Source organism: Schistocerca nitens, chromosome 8, assembly GCF_023898315.1.
Source record: "Schistocerca nitens isolate TAMUIC-IGC-003100 chromosome 8, iqSchNite1.1, whole genome shotgun sequence".
Taxonomy (NCBI): Eukaryota; Metazoa; Arthropoda; class Insecta; order Orthoptera; family Acrididae; genus Schistocerca; species Schistocerca nitens.
In genome coordinates this window covers 626,642,884-626,661,293 of record NC_064621.1, presented here as the reverse complement: position 1 = coordinate 626,661,293, position 18,410 = coordinate 626,642,884, and the positions used below count along the sequence as shown (strand labels likewise).

The 18,410-nt window shown below is 44.6% G+C and overlaps 1 protein-coding gene and 1 pseudogene across 1 annotated transcript in view; one reads left to right on the top strand and one right to left on the bottom strand.

Moving 5' to 3' along the window:
• Positions 1 to 17,125, bottom strand: part of LOC126199705 (uncharacterized) — a 177,693-nt gene extending 160,568 nt beyond the window's left edge. The window contains exon 1 of the mRNA XM_049936632.1: positions 16,952 to 17,125. Coding sequence (XP_049792589.1) covers positions 16,952 to 17,125 — 174 coding nt within the window. The remainder of the gene's footprint in view (positions 1 to 16,951) is intronic.
• On the top strand, positions 2,935 to 3,052 carry LOC126199948 (5S ribosomal RNA; annotated as a pseudogene).
• Positions 17,126 to 18,410: the final 1,285 nt, after the last annotated feature.

The window sequence follows — 18,410 nt, the reverse complement described above, 5'->3', positions numbered from 1 at the left end:
ACCTATCTGAGTGTCTGACATCTGGAGGTTTGAGGGATAGTGTTGGAAACGATGTTTTCCATGTGGTGCCACAAAGTTTCTGCAAGACAGTCCCAGTGATCTGACATACGTCACGTCACCAAACACCGAGTCAGTTCTTGCAATAAAATCAATGGCGTGTCTGTGACCGGTTTCTCTAAGCATATACTACGAGGGTCATTCCAAAAGAAATGCAGGTGTTTCAGTGTTGTCCATCCGAGTTTTGTGATCGCTTTCATGGTGTTTTGACTGACATGTGGCCGTGCATTGTCGTGCAACAGCAAAACATCGATCCTGCTTTTGCCGATGTGGTCGACCACGACTCAGTCGAGCTTGAAGTTTCTTCAGTGTCGTCACATATGCATCAGAATTTATGGTGGTTGCACTTGGCATGATGTCCACAAGCAAGAGTCCTTCGGAATCGAAAAACACCGTAGCCATATCTTTTCGAGCAGAAGGTGTGGTTTTGAATTTTTTTTTTTCTTGGGTGAATTTGTATGATGCCACTCCATTGATTGCTTCTTCGTCTCTGGTGAAAAATGATGGAGCCATGTTTCATCACCTGTCACAATTCTTCCAAGACATTCATCACCACCATTCTCGTACTGCTCCAAAAGTTCGCTGCCTACCGTTTTTCTTGTTTATTTGTGAGCCACTGTCAACATCCTGGGAACCCACCTGGTACAAACCTTTTTTAACGCAAGTACTTTCAGTATTCTGTAAACACTTCCTTCCCCTATCCCAACGTAGCGTGACAATTCGTTCACTGTGATGCGTCTGTCAGCAGTCACCAATTCGCTAACTCTCTGCACATTGTCTGGAATGTGTGCAGTACGAGGCCTGCCGCTGCGAGGACAATCCTCAATATTGCCGTGCCCGCTTTCATCACGTAACGTGCTTGCCCACCGACTAACTGTACTGCGATCGACAGCAGCATCTCCATACACCTTTTTCAACCTCTTGTGGATGTTTCCCACTGTCTCGTTTTCACAGCACAGGAATTCTATGGCAGCACGTTGCTTCCGACGAACGTAAAGTGTAGCAGCCATCTTGAAGACATGCTGTGACGGCGCCACTCACGGGAACATGTTGAGCTAAGTTTGAAAACAAGCGGGAAGGATATTTCTACGCACTGTAAAACTTTCACACATGCAGAATGAAAACTGTATTTTTACAAAAATAGTGTGCATTTCTTTTGGAGTGACCCTCGTACTAAAAGACGTACTGAGGGTTGCTGGAGACGGTAGCGCAGTCGATGCAGGAGAAACATCGGTTAAAATCGGGGTAAAAATTCTGCTATTTGATCTTGTCCTTACGACCTATTGCTTTACACACTGAAATTAAACCTTTCCACAACACATAATTGGAATCGTGGTTTACCATAATTAATAATATCAACTTTAGTGATAGAGTTGTGCGTAATAATCTGTGCTGTTAGTGCTTTCTGTGACAAGTTCCACCCCCCCCCCCTCTCTCTCTCTCTCTCTCTCTCTCTGTGTGTGTGTGTGTGTGTGTGTGTGTGTGTGTGTGTGTGTGTGTGTGTGTGTGTGTGTGTCCTCTCTATTACGAAAACCGGTTACACTAAGGCGGTGCTGCGTTAATTGCTGCCATGAATGGCGGAGCTAATCTTCAGAGGGGTAGCGGGCGCCAGCGTACACGATGTGAACACGTGCTGAATAACCCTCGCGGGGGTCATCTCCAGGAGCTGGACAACCACTGGCGGAGGCAGTCTCCAGGGAAACGACCTTGTCCAGGGACGGGCAGCTCCGGTTTGCAAGATGAGTAGCGTTTCTCAGATTCCGTTCTGCGGGGAGTAACTTCAGCGAAGTGAGGTCATTATCTCGATTCGTGCATATACGTTACACGCGTGAATTAATCTCTCTAGCGGTTAGAAAGGCTTCCTGCTCAGAACGTTGATATGAAAGAGGTTCGCCGGCCGCGGTGGCCGTGCGGTGCTAGGCGCTTCAGTCCGGAACCGCGGGACTGCCACGGTCGCAGGTTCGAATCCTGCCTCGGGCATGGATGTGTGTGATGTCCTTAGGTTAGTTAGGTTTAAGTAGTTCTAAGTTCTAGGGGACTGATGACCTTAGATGTTAAGTCCCATAGTGCTCAGAGCCATTTTGAAAGAGGTTCTGATAAAAAAGAAGTAAACAATATCCCATTGACACGGCACGCTTATATACATACTTTGTTCACACGTGGGCTTGTGATGCGACTTATAAATTTGTTATATATCTTCACAGTTGAAGGTCGTCCACGTTAAACAGTCTTTACCGTAGTCCACAATCCTTTTGATGCTTCCGTGGCGGCCTCCTTCCATGCAAAATTAGTGGTTTGATGTTATGCAGTCGCACATGTCGATTTTATTAAAAATCCCAAGGAAATCTTTCGTTATCTCCTAATTCAAAAGCAATAGTAGTCTACACGCAACTGTTGCAATATTCCAGGCAGGTCTACCATTAGAGCATCCATTTTGACGTCAGCTAATTCCACTTTATGTAGTACAGCCACAAGATTTTTATGTTTCTTCGAAATGGTTTCCAGTGCTTCCTTGCCAGTTATATCCACATCCCTCTTGTTGTCACACTGTCGTTTCCGTATAGGAGAAATGGCAGCTTCGCCTTGTCACCAAGTTTCGCAGTGACGACCATAATTTTTTCGATCTAAAAAGCAAACCAAAATGCAAATAACTTAATTACAGATCAATGTTGATGCTTTACCTCAATAAAGTGAAACGCGTCTTGTGAAAAAATCACACATACTTGAAGTCACGACAGACCAAAAATACCATTAAGAATTTACTACTTGGAAATCAGCCACACATCTCTTTCTTTAACATTACAGATCATCCGTTCTCTAAATGGTCCTGACAGCCCACTTCATGGCAGATTTTAACCACCTTAATCTTATCGTAAGGCCAACGGCCTCGCCGCAGTGGTAACACCGGTTCCCGCCGGATCACCGAAGTTAAGCGCTGTCGGGCTGGGTTGGCACTTGGATGGGTGACCATCCGGTCTGCCGAGCGCTGTTGGCGAGCGGGGTGCACTCAGCCCTTGTAAGGCAAACTGAGGAGCTACTTGGTTGAGAAGTAATGGCTCCGGTATCGGAAACACGTTCGGTAGGAGTTTAGTTTTTTTTAAATCTTATCGTAAAACAGTTCTGTATAGGAGTAAGCCCATTTAAATTATTTTTGCTAAGTAGCGTACCATTTACGGTGTAATTTATGTTGCCAACGTCAGAAAAAAGATTGTCCATGTTCTCCTGCTCTCGTCCTCCTTACTCACAGCTGAGGCGTGTTAAGCACTTTGGAGGAATCCATGTTAACAGAAGATCGATCGGTTGCAGCTGTCAAGCCTCCTTTTATCCTCTAAGAATCCAAGATGGCGGATCTTCTGATCACGTGGTCTTGCGATCGCACATTCTAAGTTCGGTTGTACTTGCAATTCAGTGGTGAACTCCTAGCGCTGTTGGGCTACTTTGTGTGCAAAGTGTCCATGGGAGGGAGGCTGCCCCCTCGCGAATACCGCCTCTATGTATGGGGTAGAACCAACGCATTAGTTGGGATGTATTGTACAGCGCAATATCACGCAGTAAATACATGCTGTACCTGAGCACAGTTACGGTCGACGGGGTTGTATAGCGCAGTATTCGCACAGTAGAGTGTGGCTCTGTAGCCGGACACGGTTTCGGGCGGGGTTGTACAGCGCCATAGCTGGAAGGAATAGTGTAGCAGCGTGGTAGCGGGGCTGTGCGGCGCGGCATGGGGTGGGACTCGCGAGGGTCAGTCTCCCTCCCTCCCACGGAGTTCTGGCCGGGAAGGATGGATTGGAGCACGTTCACTACATTGAAGGGCAGACGAAAAACCTGTTTGTGAAGCTCCATTCTCACCTGGATCTCCTTTAAGAGGATGTATGTATGTTGTGCATTAACAACAGAACAACGGTTTGCAGAGCTTAAAAACGACGGCATAACAACACATAATGACTATTTGTTTGCAAAAGTCGTGAACATTAAGTTTTGTATTGAAATTACTCAAGAATGTGCGGCAGAAGAGACGGTAGCGTACACCTTGGAACGTGTGGAGTGTTTTATAACATTAAAATAATCGAATGCTCTCGTCTAGAAGAACTGTTGGAAGGAACAGAGCTAATAGTGAAAGCCATAAAAGATACACTTTACAGGGAAAAAAGTTAGATATGTTTTGGAATTCGTGAACACACCCTCTTTTGTATCTGTTAAATTACTGGCTGGAGAAAGAAGTAGAAGAGTCCAGTGTACATTTAAATTATAAGATAAAAATTAAGGTGGATGATATTTAAACCATACCAACCAAAAATAAGGAAAGAGCTGTTATGTGTGTGTAAACGTACATGTAGAAAGTAATAAAGATTTTTACGAAAATATTTGCTTGTCTTATTTGCTAACCTAATAAAAATCCCAAGAATATCCCTATTTATGCATGTGTTTCGGATGTGGGTAGTGGGTGGCTGTAGACTTTGGAAAGTAGTTAAAACTAGTTAGTTGAAGGCAGGACAGCCCTCATTTCGTACCTACGTGAGGGTAGTTACGTGTACATTGGGGTACTTGAAAATCACTACGTTGCACTCCTCTCTCTCCATTGTGGTGGCTCTGAGTAGCGGAGGTGCACCAAGGATTTCAGACAGCGTGATGCAGGCCAGTACTGGACTGCAACATACACAACATCCATTGAATCGTGGATAATTCGAGCGATACCCAAAGGACAGAGTGTGGATGGAAATATACCAGTAGCCACTATCTATCACATCATTGTATGATGACGCAGCGCTCGTGATGAAATCTGGAGACCGATGCTTTATTTACGACATCGCTTGAGCAGAGTACCTAAAGTTGAAATGTTTCCTTTATCACTCGCCTTCTGTTCTGTACAAGACTTCCTGACAGTCGTTGAGAACTTACGTCTGTAACACACTCTTAAGATTTTTTATTTTTTGTTTTACTTTAACTTTTTTTGTTTGTGGATTCTCTAATCATCTCTCAAGTACGTGCTGAATCGTTCCATGACGAAGTACCTTCAGGTATTTTAGGCTCACAGAACTTAAAGAAATAAACAAATAAATAAATAAATAGTTGTTACCATTGCCTTTAGTTACCACAGAAAAGAATGCTACCAACGAAATTTTTGAAAGAGGGTACGATACACCGAGAGAGATGGCGCACTGGACTCGAATTCAGGAGCAGTTCGCATCCACATTGGTGTATGCAGATTTAGATTTTCCGTGATTTCGCAAAATCGGTTAAGGCTAATGCAGTGATGGATGCGGTGAGCATGATGCGGTCTCTTTCGTTCCCCGTCTCTCCAGATTCCGAAATTGTCCTCTGTCTCCGATGGCCTCGTTGGCGACGAAAAGTTAGACCACAAGCTTTTCAAGCCGTCTGCTCCGTACAGTTACCTGAGAATGATGGTTTCTCCTACCTCCTAAACACATACAGCCTATTTTATCCCGTGCGTGCTACCTGTTGTAAGGAAACGGAAACATATTGCGGGAATCATACCAAATTTGCAGCTGTTAGTCGTGCCAGTAAGATTTCTGTGTGTGCAGAGTGTGATTGAAGTTGACCACTGGTGCAGCTGACAGGAGGTGAGTCTGCGCTCCGCTTTTCTTACGTTCACTTGGCGACGGAACGGAATTGCAGTGCCCTCCGTGACTTCCGGCCGGGAAGGATGGCGAGGAACTGGCCCTCGAAACGGGTCGATCCCGCATCGGGCGGACGCGGGCCCTAATGGCCGAGATTGCCTCGGCGGGCCTTTGTTCCCCGCGAGGGATGACGTCGCGCGGCCGCGAAGACAGCAGCGGCGCGGAAGGAACAGCGGCTAATCTGATAGGCATCCGTAGGGGGGGGGGGGGGGGGGGGGGAGAGAGAGGCTGCCCTGGCTGGGACGGGACGTGACTTGCCGTGCCGCCGGCCGGCCCAGCCGCCGCCGCCGTTCGATTTCCGATGCGGCCGTAATCAGCGTACCTGCTCGAGTGGCCGCCTCTTCTGCCGAGACCGCAGGCCCGGCCCAACCCAGAGCAGAGCAGAGGCGTGGAAGCGCTCCGCAGGCACGCCCGCCCACGCACCTCACCGGGAGGCCGAGAAGACGGGTCGAGTCACAGCCTACACAGCTATTCCACGTGTACAACCAAGTCGGTGCTACAACTGCTCATTAAGACAGAAGTACTGTCTTGTAGTAGGCTCGTCGCCACTGCGGAGTCCTGTACTGCAAGGAAGCAAGGGAGGGGATGTCATTACAGGTGGCCGGTATTCCCGTTCTACAACACAAATGCACACGTCGTTTAATACTGTTCTTTATTTACATGAACATTTACTTATTTTGAATAGAGTCCATGTTTTGTGGTACAAGCTCGTCAGTAATAGTCCTCTTGCAAACAGCATCTGTAATCTTGCTATTACAAACTTTAGTCCTGCCGGTAGTGCCGGTATAGGCACTAATCTGGTCGCTACGTACTGTCATAACCTGCGACGAACTGTACCTCCTCTGCAAGTAGACTGACAGACGCCAAACTAGGAGAGTGAGTCAGTGCGACCCTCCGAGGCAGCGGCAGCGGCGACCTACATACGTGCTGTCGAGAGGGCGTTGGCGGCGTGCTTCTCGCTGTGTCACTGGCCTCTCTCGTGATCTTGATCCAGTGTATACTATCGATCTACGCGCTGCATCTTTGCCGACCGGTGTGCTTACACTAGCACATTCTCAGCCCTCAGCAGGACGTCTGGCGGCTTCAACATCCAAACAACTTAAATCAATGTTGCCTGGTGACGTCTTCGACAACTGCCACTTTCGTACTTCATACGTGAACATCCCCTCATTTTCAAGGCACAAATACCCAACGAGAGAGCTGTGTTCACGGAAATTGAAAACCTGGATAGGCTTAGCTTCAAGGACCATCAGCCATCCACGTCTACAATCCATAAACGATCTAACAGTGTGTGACAAAGGATACTTCTGGTGCCTGTAAATGACTCCCCCTTCTCCATCAACATCTTTATACACAGTCCGCAAACCACAGTACGGTGCGTGGCGGAAGGTACCCTTTACCACTATTAGTCCTTTCCTTTCCTGTTCCCGTCGCAAATAGAGCCATGGAAAAAAAACGACTGTCAATATGCCTCCGCTTGAGCCCTAATTTGTCTTATATTCGTGGCCATTACGCGAAATGTACTTCGGCAGCAGTAGAATCGTTTTCCTGTCAGCTTCAGATACTCGTTCTCTAAATTTTCTCAGTAGTGATCCTCGAAAAGAACGTCGCTTTTCCTACAGAGATTCCCATTTAAGTTCCTGAGGCATCTTCGTAATACTTGCATGTTATTCGAGCCTACCACTTCTTTTGCTGATGGTCCACACTTTCCTGACATTGTCCCAATAAACCGAAGTCGACCATTCACCTTCCCTGTCACAATCCTCACACGCTTGTCCCATTTCTTATTGCTTTCCAGCGTTACGCGCAGATATTTAAACGACGTCATTGTGCCCAGCAGCACTCTACTAATGCTCTATTCGAACATTATGGGATTGTTTTTCCTATTCATGTGTATTAGTTTATACTTAGAGTTGGCTGCCATTCGTCACACCAACTAGACATTTTGTCTAAGTCATCTTGTATCCACCTACAGTCACTCAACGACGACAAATTACCGTACACCACAGCATCATCAGCAGACAACCGCAGACTGCTGCCCACCAAATCGTTTTTGTATTTGGAGAACAACAGCGGTCGTATCGCACGTCTCTGGGGCGCTCCTGACTATAGGCTTGTCCCTGATGAACACTCGCCGTCGAGGAAAACGTACAGGGCTCTGTTACTTCACAGGTCTTCGAACTACTGACATACCTGCGTACCTGTTCCGTATGCTGGTGCCTTCGTTAATAGCCTGCAGTGGGGCACCGTGTCAAATGAATTACGGAAATATAGGAATATTCCCTGTTCCACTCGCGCACGGCGCCTGGGAAGAATAATTGTCCGTAAACCTCCGAATTAGCTCTGATTTACTAGTCATTATTATTTTGCGAGACATATCCAGGAGGAAATAAAATGTTTATAAACTCTTTCCGCAGTGTACTCCTTCGGAATGTCAACAGCAAACCTCTGCATGATCCACAATGCTTCTGTTCTAGCGTGTCCTACTGGAATTTCTTGAGCGTCTCTACAATGCTATCGCGCCAACTAAACGATCCTGTTACGAAACGCGCCGCTCTTCATTCGATCTTCTTTACCTCTTCTATTAATAAAGTGTGGTAAAGCTCCCAGGCCGATAAACAGTGTTGCAGAATAGATCGAACAAGTGTTTTGTGAGGAACTTCTATCGTACACGGATTACATTTCCGTAAAATGATCCCAATGAATTTCACGTTGACGTCTGCTTTTCCCAGTGCTAGTTTTATGTAGTCATTACTCCTTACTTTGTTCCGACCTCCTGGGTATTTCACGGTAGTGATGTTTTCCAGCGACTTGCCACCAATAGTGTAACTGGCCAGTACTGAGTTTCACGGCCTGTTTATGCCTGGTGTGTTGCATTCACCTACGTTCAGGGTCATCTGCCAGTCTCCGCACCGACCACTGATTCTCTGCAAGTATTCCTGCAGATGTTTACACTCATCTGGCGTTGCTTACAATTACATCAACTAGAAAACAGGCGTAAAGAAAGTTTTAATGTGGACATAATATACCAAAATATGACCAATAAAATTAATTTACAATTTGAATTTTCCAGCGAGGTCCCATCACGTCAGCACAGAACGTGTTCCATAATTCTGCAACAGATTGACATCATCGATAGAGAAATAAAAGTGCGCCTGTCTTGCGGTCCTTCGTGAAAATAAGAATGACCTGCGGTGTTTTCAAGTCTCTAGGTAGCCTTCGTTGCTCCAGCGACTAACAATACATGGCTGTTAGAAGGGAAGCACGTTCTTCCGCATAGTTTGTGCAGAATGTTATAGGTATCTCGTCTGATCCAGATGCTGTTTTTCTATTAAGTGGTTGTAATTGCTTTTCGATTCTGCGATCACTTACCTCAATATCCGTCATTTACGATGACTGAGAGGAGGGACAGTGTTACTGTTTTCGATGGCGATACAGTTCCACTTTACGACATGTGCAGACAACACACACACACACACACACACACACACACACACACACCGTAATCGAGTAGAGCCATCGCATAACCAAATATAAGCGATGCCAGAACTCGTCGACATTGACGATTAATTACCAGCGGGTGAACAATAGCATTGGAAGAGGCAGAATGAATGCAAGCAGAATTCAAAGGGAAACATTCGTTTCTGTACATAATCACTTACTAATTTAATATCAGTTGGTTGCTTAATAACGCTAACCCTATACCTGTAACTACATGCTAGAATCTCTGTGTTGTTACACTCCATAGGATGATCGGCATCAACAGCGGATTTGCTTGGCTGGTGCAAGCACGAGTGGCACTTTCGTTCTCTACACTGGTTCTCCACTGTCTTAATGGTGTGACCAATGTATGACATGCCACAACAGCGTGGGTTACTTTGGGCATACGCATTACGCAAACCAAGACCATTCCTTACAGTAGCAAGAAAAGCGTCTATCAAAATGGTAAAGTTGCTAGCATGTAAAGTAAATTCCATAGCTTGGCAATATTTCAGACAATCTTGCAAGAAAGTAAAGTCTCGCAACTACAGACCTGCATTTTACAATACCAATAACATATCGAAATTTTTATTCAATAATAAAGATGAAATGCAGCCCTTGACACAGAGTGGGGTATATAAAATCACTGGCAAGCAATGTGAAAAAGTATATACCGGTCAGTCAGGTGGTGCTGTGGCAGTTACGATACGTGAATATGAGAGAACATCGCGATTAATGAAGGAAAATTCCACCTTTGCTGATCATCTTGTAGCAGAAAACCATTCATATCATGTAGAATTTAAACCCCCCTTTTTTTTTAAAAAAAAGGGGGTTTGCAGAAAGATGATCCTACTGGAAATAATGGAAATCAAGAAACACATGACACAGAAGATATTAAATGATCAGGCTCAGTTTCCACCTTTTCCCTTGTTAAATTAGGTTTTGTTAGAAATATTAGATTCAGATCGTAAATTTATTTTATTTCTCTTCTTTTGGTATATGTATGTCCACATAAAAACTTTCTTTACCTCTGTTTTTCAGTTTATGTAATTCTAATAATTTCCTATGTAAACACTCAGTGATTTTTGTATCTTCTGTACAAAAAATATCTATGTAAGTCACACATCATGTCTACCTGTGTTTGCGAATTTCAGTTTGCACATGAAGATCGCCTGAGAACACGAGAGACGGTTCGTGACCAAATAGTTATATTTTGCAGAACGTTAGGAAGTGTTTTTCTTTTTAATGTAAATAGAAGGGTTTGAAAGTCTAATTGGAAAGTGTTTTTTTTTGGAGTAAAGCCTTATATGGAAGCAAAACGTGGACGATAAGCAGATCAGAAAGGAGGAGACTAGATACTTTTGAAAAGGGGTGCCGCAGAAGCATGCAGAATAACTGATGACGGGCGTACTCAACCGAATTGGGGAGAAAAAAACATTGTGGCAGAAGATCATTATAAGAAGGGAGCAGTTGATAGGGCACTTCTAGAGACATCAAGGAATTGTAGATTTGGTAACGGGCGGGAGGCAGGGATGGTGAAAATTGTAATGTGAGACGAAGGGATCAATACAACCATTGCGGTAAACATCAAATCAAGTATAGGTTGAGAAAGAGCTGTTAAATAAAATTTTAATGATATTAATTACTAGTATCTGCCAGTTATTGGTGGATCACGTCGAAAAGACAGATGAACTTTGAAACGAATGTAGGTAACACCCAATATTCTGTACAATTTAGGGGGTGAAATTCGTAACCTATTTGTTTACAAGGTTGGGGCGGCACAGTACTAAAGTCTTTTTTTTTTTTATTTAGTCACACCGCGCGCTCTATCTAACATTGTTCTCAGCTTATTTAAGTCGATATTGAGTTCATGAGATACAACGTAAAAACTGTCTCAATTGGACAAATATAGGTCGCCATCTTTTTGTAAGAATCTTAGCACCATTCGACTGAATTCATTCATAGGAACCGCTAAAAGCTCAAATCCAGATGCCCTGGCGGGGAAGAGAACATAAACCTCGCCCTTTCGATCCACTGCCAGCTGGAACACACTTGTCCTCTTTGTGTGTCGTAAAGCGCCCTAAGAGTTTAGCGTTCACCCAGCCACTCGGAGGACGCTTTTCAGTAGCTCACCCTTCAAATATTGCTGCCGTTACATACTTCGGTTTTTTTTCGTGCAGTTTATTGTATTTTAGCGATTCGTGTGTGCATCAGTTTTCAGGTGTTGGCTGTGGTCTTCAGGCAGCAAGCATTCAGTGTTGCACCCATGTCTGCGGTGAGCCAGGCGCTGCAGGTGAAGCAACAGCCAGTGACGTGGGTGGCGAGCAGTCGGTGACTCGTTAACGAGGCGAAGCGGCGACGTAAGCGTGCAGGTCGCCGGAGCGGGCGCACGTGCTTCCTTGTCCACTTGAGGGACGCGAGCGTTGCGGTTCTGTGCTGTGCGACTTTCATCAGATGCTGCATAAACCAGCTGTCTGAGCACAGAAAATGTAAAACACTGTGAATGAGATGTGGGGTAACAGCATCTTTTAAAAACTGTCCCAAAACTTTTGGAGAGCGAACATTTTCACCCTTGCTTTAACATTCAATTTACCGCAAACTCCCACAAACTCCTCTGACTGACTCAGACTCACTAGTCCATCGCTGTAAGTCGGTCACACCCATCCACTCCCAGTTGTCCTTTCTCACTCACTCTCTCAGCCCAACTCACTGTGATTACCACTTTGTGTCTTTCTGTCGCTGTCTTGTGTCTCACAGCCACAGTCTCCTTTGGTCTGTCCTGCTACTGCAGTCTCCTCTCACTGCCGCTGTCGCCTTGTTCTATCTCTGACTGCTGCTATTTCATTCCTTCCTTCCTAATGTCGCTGCCTCTTCTCTTCCCTCCCCCCTCCCCTCCCTCTCTCCCCTCCTCTTTGTCATTGTCACAGACTGTCTCTCTCAGTATCACTAGCTCTCACATACTTCCACTTTCTCTTTCTTCCTCCCCCCTGGCACTATCTCCCTCACTCTTTTCCTAGTATTATTTTGCCGTTGTCAACTGTATTCCATTGCTACTGTTCCCTCTCTCCCCCTTTCTCCCCCTCTCTCCCCCCTCTCTCCCCCCTCTCTCGCCCCTCTCTCGACCCCCTCCCCCGCCACACACAGTCATTGTCTCGTTCGCTCGTTCAGTAATACTCTCTTTGCCATTGTCTTCTTCTTCTCTCAGCATAAAAAGCACGAATATGTTCGCATTCCAAAATTCCTGTAAAATTATGTAAAGGTACTGAGGAAGGTAGAGTGAGGCAGCTGGTACCTTACCTCTCAGTCAATAGTTTAAATAAACAAGAACATATTCGCATTTTTTGGCTCCTACAGGAGCATTTTTCCGCTGGTTCCCTCCTTTTCCCCGCTCCATCACGGGACGTACCTCATATGAAACGAAATGTGTTGGTCAGTAAAATTTAGATAATTTACTTACGTGAAATTGAAGTGACGCGAAACTAATTCTACCCCTCAGATCGGATTTCACCGGCTAAAAACTTTCGCATGTGCTTCAGTACTACAACATAGGATTCAGAGATGATAACGGAAACTCTTTACAGCATATTTTTTCCGTGCTACTTCACTTTATAAACTGCGTTTTCGCTTCACACCGGATTTTACGCGCTTACTTTACGTGTATAGTTAGGGTAACTCGGCACCTCTGTATTTCCGAAACTGATAAAGATATGAAGAAAATTTTCAAGATTGTTAGAGATGGGAATCTTAGGAACACATGGCAAAAATTACAGCGACTTGCTGTGTACATCCATCTTGGAATCCTCGGCTACGTTTTGGCCCGCCGGTGACGGCAAAAATATAGTAAAAAAAAAACGCTTTTTTGGTATTTGCCGGGGAGCCATTCATGAACTAACGGTGCCTCTATAGGTCCCATCAAGCCCGCCTTAAACCACATCAAATGCAAAACGAATCAACCGATTTGCTCCATATGGCTAAGTTGTAGGAAAGCTGTAATATTCACATTTTTACCCTGTTCGGTAGGGTACTGACGCTTTGACAGTCGTTATGTTTGGTACACAAATGGTCCCTAACACAAGGGCTATCCACAACATTTGACCCTACTGTTTGTCAGGAATAGAACCCGAATTATGAGCATCAGAAAATTCCGTTTTTATGCGCCGTATTTTGAAAGATCATAGGTACGAATGCTGTCGCATGCATACCGATTAAACCCATTGTTTCCATTCGGATGACCGTTTTGGTGCAGCTTTCCATGCCATTCTGTACTGCGCAAGCCTCTTTATTTCTGCATAACTACTGTGACGTACATCAAGTGGAACCTGTGCAAACAAAACAGGTCTGTCAGCTGGTAGTATTACTGACTAAAGGTCATTAATGGAGACAAGAAAAAGTAAAGACTCGTGGAATGAACTTGGTGGAGCATCCAGTTGGGTGACTGACTCAACTATTGAGAAATTTTGCTAAGAGTTACAGAGATACGATTTGAACCACTTTCCGTAATCGAACTCTTTTGATAGATCGTAGAATATACCAGTAGCTTGTAATTGTTTCAAGTACACTAATACTGTATGTGTCAATAGTCTTCCCAGTGTTGGTATCCTGTAGAGATGCGAACAGTGACTTCGAGAATGCATTATTTGTACTCAGAAGCCGTTTGTATATTACTTTTTCTGAAATTTTCGAGAATATTTGCAAAAATGAAATTGTCGGAAATTTGGTATGTTTTATTTGTTTGTAGTTTTTGATTTATATCTCATCCAATCGGGAGCGTGTTTTAGGAATAAATGTGTAGTTACACAACTGTTAATCAACTCAGCACACTCTTTAATCAACTTTGTTGACATTTTGTCATAGCCACTAGCATTTTTGCCATTTTGGTGTGCACAGTAATTCTCCTTATGTAGTGAGGACCATATTCATATTGCTGAAGTTATTTGTAAATGCTTGTCTGATCTATTTCATGAGACTTACTGAGCATGACAACCCCATTTTCAGGAATGCCTGTTAAAAAGTTTTGCATCACGGCACACATCTTGCAATGTATCAATTTCACTTACTGATCCCTGCACGTACTCGTCTTTGGCTCTACCAGTCTCCTCCTTTAGTATATCCCATAGTATCTTAATTTTGTTATGTGATGTGCCTTCGTTTTGTCGTCATGCGTTTACTTCGATATCTGGGTTATTTGTTCAGTATTTTACGATACGCCTTTTCGTGAGTTATTTTATCGATATCACGCCGTTTCTTAACACGTAAAGACCCTTTTTGTCGTGTGAGATACGACGGGGTTCAAAAAGTAAGTTACACGTTTTTAGGACAGGCCAAGTAACATTTGTTTAATGCTGCTCTAAATTTAAGACCGACACAGATACATAAAATTCCTTTAACGTAGATCAGTTGTCGCGCCACAATTCGAGAACAGCTGTGTGAGCGTCCTCATCGTTAGAAGACGAGCCCTTGAGGAAACAGTATGCAATCGTCTGAAATACAGTTAATCATAACAGTGAAAGGATAGTTCCTAAAAGACTAAAAACCCAATAAAGAGACATGGCAGCAATTAAATACATTCACCTTGAATGACAGAATTTCCCAAAAGACTCGGAAGCTTACCGTTAGATACCACCCTACAGAAGAAAAGATGCTGGTCGACACGAGGAGAGCAAGTAAGCATGTTCAGTAAAGTTTGTGCTACTGTCGTGAGCGTCGACAGAAGTATGTTCTCTCCAGCAAGAGTCACGGACAGAGGGACCACTCGATGCCACTCCGGTCTACCCCGGGAACGGTAGAACAATCTCCTGGGCTGAGAACAGTGCCCGGTTATGCTTCATTTCTGTCAAATTCTTGGTCTTCTCCTAAAGAAACGGTGACGATTGCTGTTTCTGTCCACCCACAAATTCCGAAAACATAACCCTACATTGTCAGTTAGCCGAAAACCAAGTCAGACTAAATTATACATAAAAACTGAACTTTTACTTGATGTAACGGCATTGCAAATTTTCTTCCCTGTACTTAAATTAAAGCACGGCAATTTAGATTGGCACTTACAAATAATGTTCGAAGTAAGCAAATTCAGCACCACATGTCTATCATGGAGTGAACAAAACACCACCTGACAGTGTCGCCAATTCTGAAATTCATAATTTCCCTGTTACATTGGTTGACAAGCAACCTAGACAAACAACTCTATGAATGAATGAATGATACTACCTATTTTCTTCTCACACCACAGCATAAAACCTCTTTTGTAAGTTCCGTTTCTATTCACTGTATTGTTTCTGTTCATCCCATTCCTTCATTGCCGGCCAGTGTGGCCGAGCGGTTCTAGGCGCTTCAGTCTGGAACCGCCCGAGCGTTACGGTCGCAGGTTCTAATCCTGCCTCGGGCATGGATGTGTGTGATGTCCTTAGGTTAGTTAGGTTTAAGTAGTTCTAAGTTGTAGGGGACTGATGACTTCAGATGTTAAGTCCCATAGTGCTCAGAGCCATTTGAAACATTCCTTCACTAATACAATACACTGTAAGTGACGGTAGTGATTCTTTATGTAATTAACTACTTTGCACACAACGCTTTGTCCCATATGACGATTCGTTGCGCCATAGTGCATACCCGATAACATTACTATGTTAGTGTTAAAAATATGTGTGAATTACTAAGGGACCAAACTGCTGAGGTTATCTGTCCCTAGACTTACACACTAACTTATGGTGAGAACACACGCGCGCGCGCGCGAAATAAATGTATGTATGTGTGTTCGTTCATCTCCTAAACCACTTGATCGATTTCAACCACACGTGGTACACATACCGTTGCTGTCAGGCAGCAGTGGTTGTGGGGGGCAGTTCAGGAGATGTGACGTTATAAACTGCGAGATGCGTGAAAAACTCCCGCATCTTACATCACGTAAATTTATTTTCTGTCCTACCAATTATATTTGTAATATTGCAGACAACATCCACATATGTGGCTGAATACGCGTACAAAATTGTGTCACTCTACCTGAAACAGTTCGGGAGATACAACGTAATAAGCAATGAGGTGACCAATCAATTGTCGCATTGTGTATGACGTATAATTTGAATTACTTCTTTTGTACCAACTTTGTGAGCAACATATTCCGCAGACAGTATCCAGATACGCCGCGGAATGTATCTGCACAAATATATAATTACACGACACAGAGCTCAAGAGAGATGACGTCATAAACACAGAGACTCGTGAGAAAAGGCCGCATGATGCATGAAGCTTTAGTACATGCATCTATACTACTAAGCCACGGCCACGGTCGAGTCAACCGTCGGAAATCGACGACACCTGGAAGCGCTTTCGACAGCTGTCAACTGCGAAACGCAAACGGCTGTAGGCAAAACGGTAGCCGTTTGTAGAGCTGTGAAGAGGCGTTGCCATAGAGACGTCTACAGAATGGCGTTGTAGACACACGGAAAAACTGCGCACCGTGTACAGAAATAAACATTATGGAGAACTTGTATTTTGTGTACTGTGTTCTTTAATTTTGATACTGTACTTACACTACTTGCATATTTCTTTGTATGACTGTTTCATAATTTCAAAGGTGCTTCCACGAGTACCGGTACATGGAAAGGAAATTTTATCAGTATTGCTGTACAAACGAAGTTAACTTCTTGTTTTCGTTTCTAATAGCAAAATGGCAAATTGAACACCTGGGGAATGCCGGGTCTGTCGGCTAGTAACTGAATAAAGCCTAGAATGGTGTGAGGGCAGTTCTGGACACTGTGGGGCGACAGCGGCTACTCTACTGCAGCAGAGGTGGCGCCAGGGGAGAGGCGCGCGGCGGCCGCCCCCGCCGCCCCCGCTATGGATCGACAGCCGCCTCCCGGGCGCCGTCCCCCACTGGAGCCTTTCCGCTGCTGCGAGACCACGCCGTCGGCTGTGTCGCCTCTTTGTGTGTGCTGCGCTGCGTAACGACGCATTCCCACGTGGCGCCTAACCAGTGTAGCGGCGTTCGCCCAGCTAGTTGAACGGACACTCAAAGAGTTCATGCCATGGCGTTTAGCGAAGTTAGACTAGCACCCACGGCCAGGATCCGCACACGCTTAGCGAGACAAATTACACCACGTAGTGCTCCATTTATTAACCAGGAAATTGTTTATCTTGAAAGAATTAAGTTTGGTACATTGACTGTGTTTCCTTCCCATTTTATTTTTACCTTCTGCACTAGGGCGTTTCGGCTGTGTAGCCATTCTCAAGCACTGCATACATATCGCCGACCGAGGTGGCACAGTGGTTAGCGCACTGGACTCGCATTCGGGAGGACGACGGTTCAAACGCGCGTCCGGCTATCATGTTTTAGCTTTTCTGTGGTTTCCCTAAATCGCTTCAGGCAGATGCCGGGGTGGCTCCTTTGAAAGGGCACGGCCGACTTCCTTCCCCGTCCTTCCGTAATCCGAGCTTGTGCTGCGTCTCTAATGCCCTCGTTGTCGACGGGACGTTAAACACTAATCTTCCCTCCTCCTCCGCCGCCTCTTTCCTGCATACACTATCGGAAGAAAACATGATTAGCATATGAATTAGAAAGCAGCAATTGGTTATAGTCACTAGAATAAAATCAGACTGGAAACAGAATAAAGAAGCACTGGTTACAATGTTTAACCAGTTAACTAAATATGTCTCGAGTCCTGTAATTCGACAGGCAGCCCTTGACTGACTTGATACACCATAAGGTAAAAAAAACAAACACAGTAAGTATAGGTGAAGGTAGTAACTAGGCAGTAGTTGAAAACGTCGTATAATAAAACGGTCGGCCACATTACCAGGCTTCAGAGCTGTAGCTGTGATGGTCGTTACGGCGCAAACAAGAGCAGACAGCAAAGCCATTCACTGTTATTTGAGGGATCACTGAATTGTGTGCAGCGACACGGCGTGGCAAGCAAGTCAAGATGAGCCTGTGTGGACAGGTACGCTCTGTCTGTCGTCTGTGTGGTCGATATTAACGTGAATCTTAGGAAGGGAGGGAAGGAAGGAAGTATTTTTTTCAATTCATTCTGACTACAAAGATGGTAACTGATAGTATCGAAATGTAAGTTGTTCTAACAATACCATTTTTGTAACAGTTGTTATACACAGTTCGGAACAATATAATGAAATACTTAGGTAGTATTAGTTACAATCCTCATAATTGTACAGAAGAAAGGGACAATAATAATTTATTGCTTTCCCTTCCCTTCAGCATTCAAGTTGATGTCTTACCTAACATAG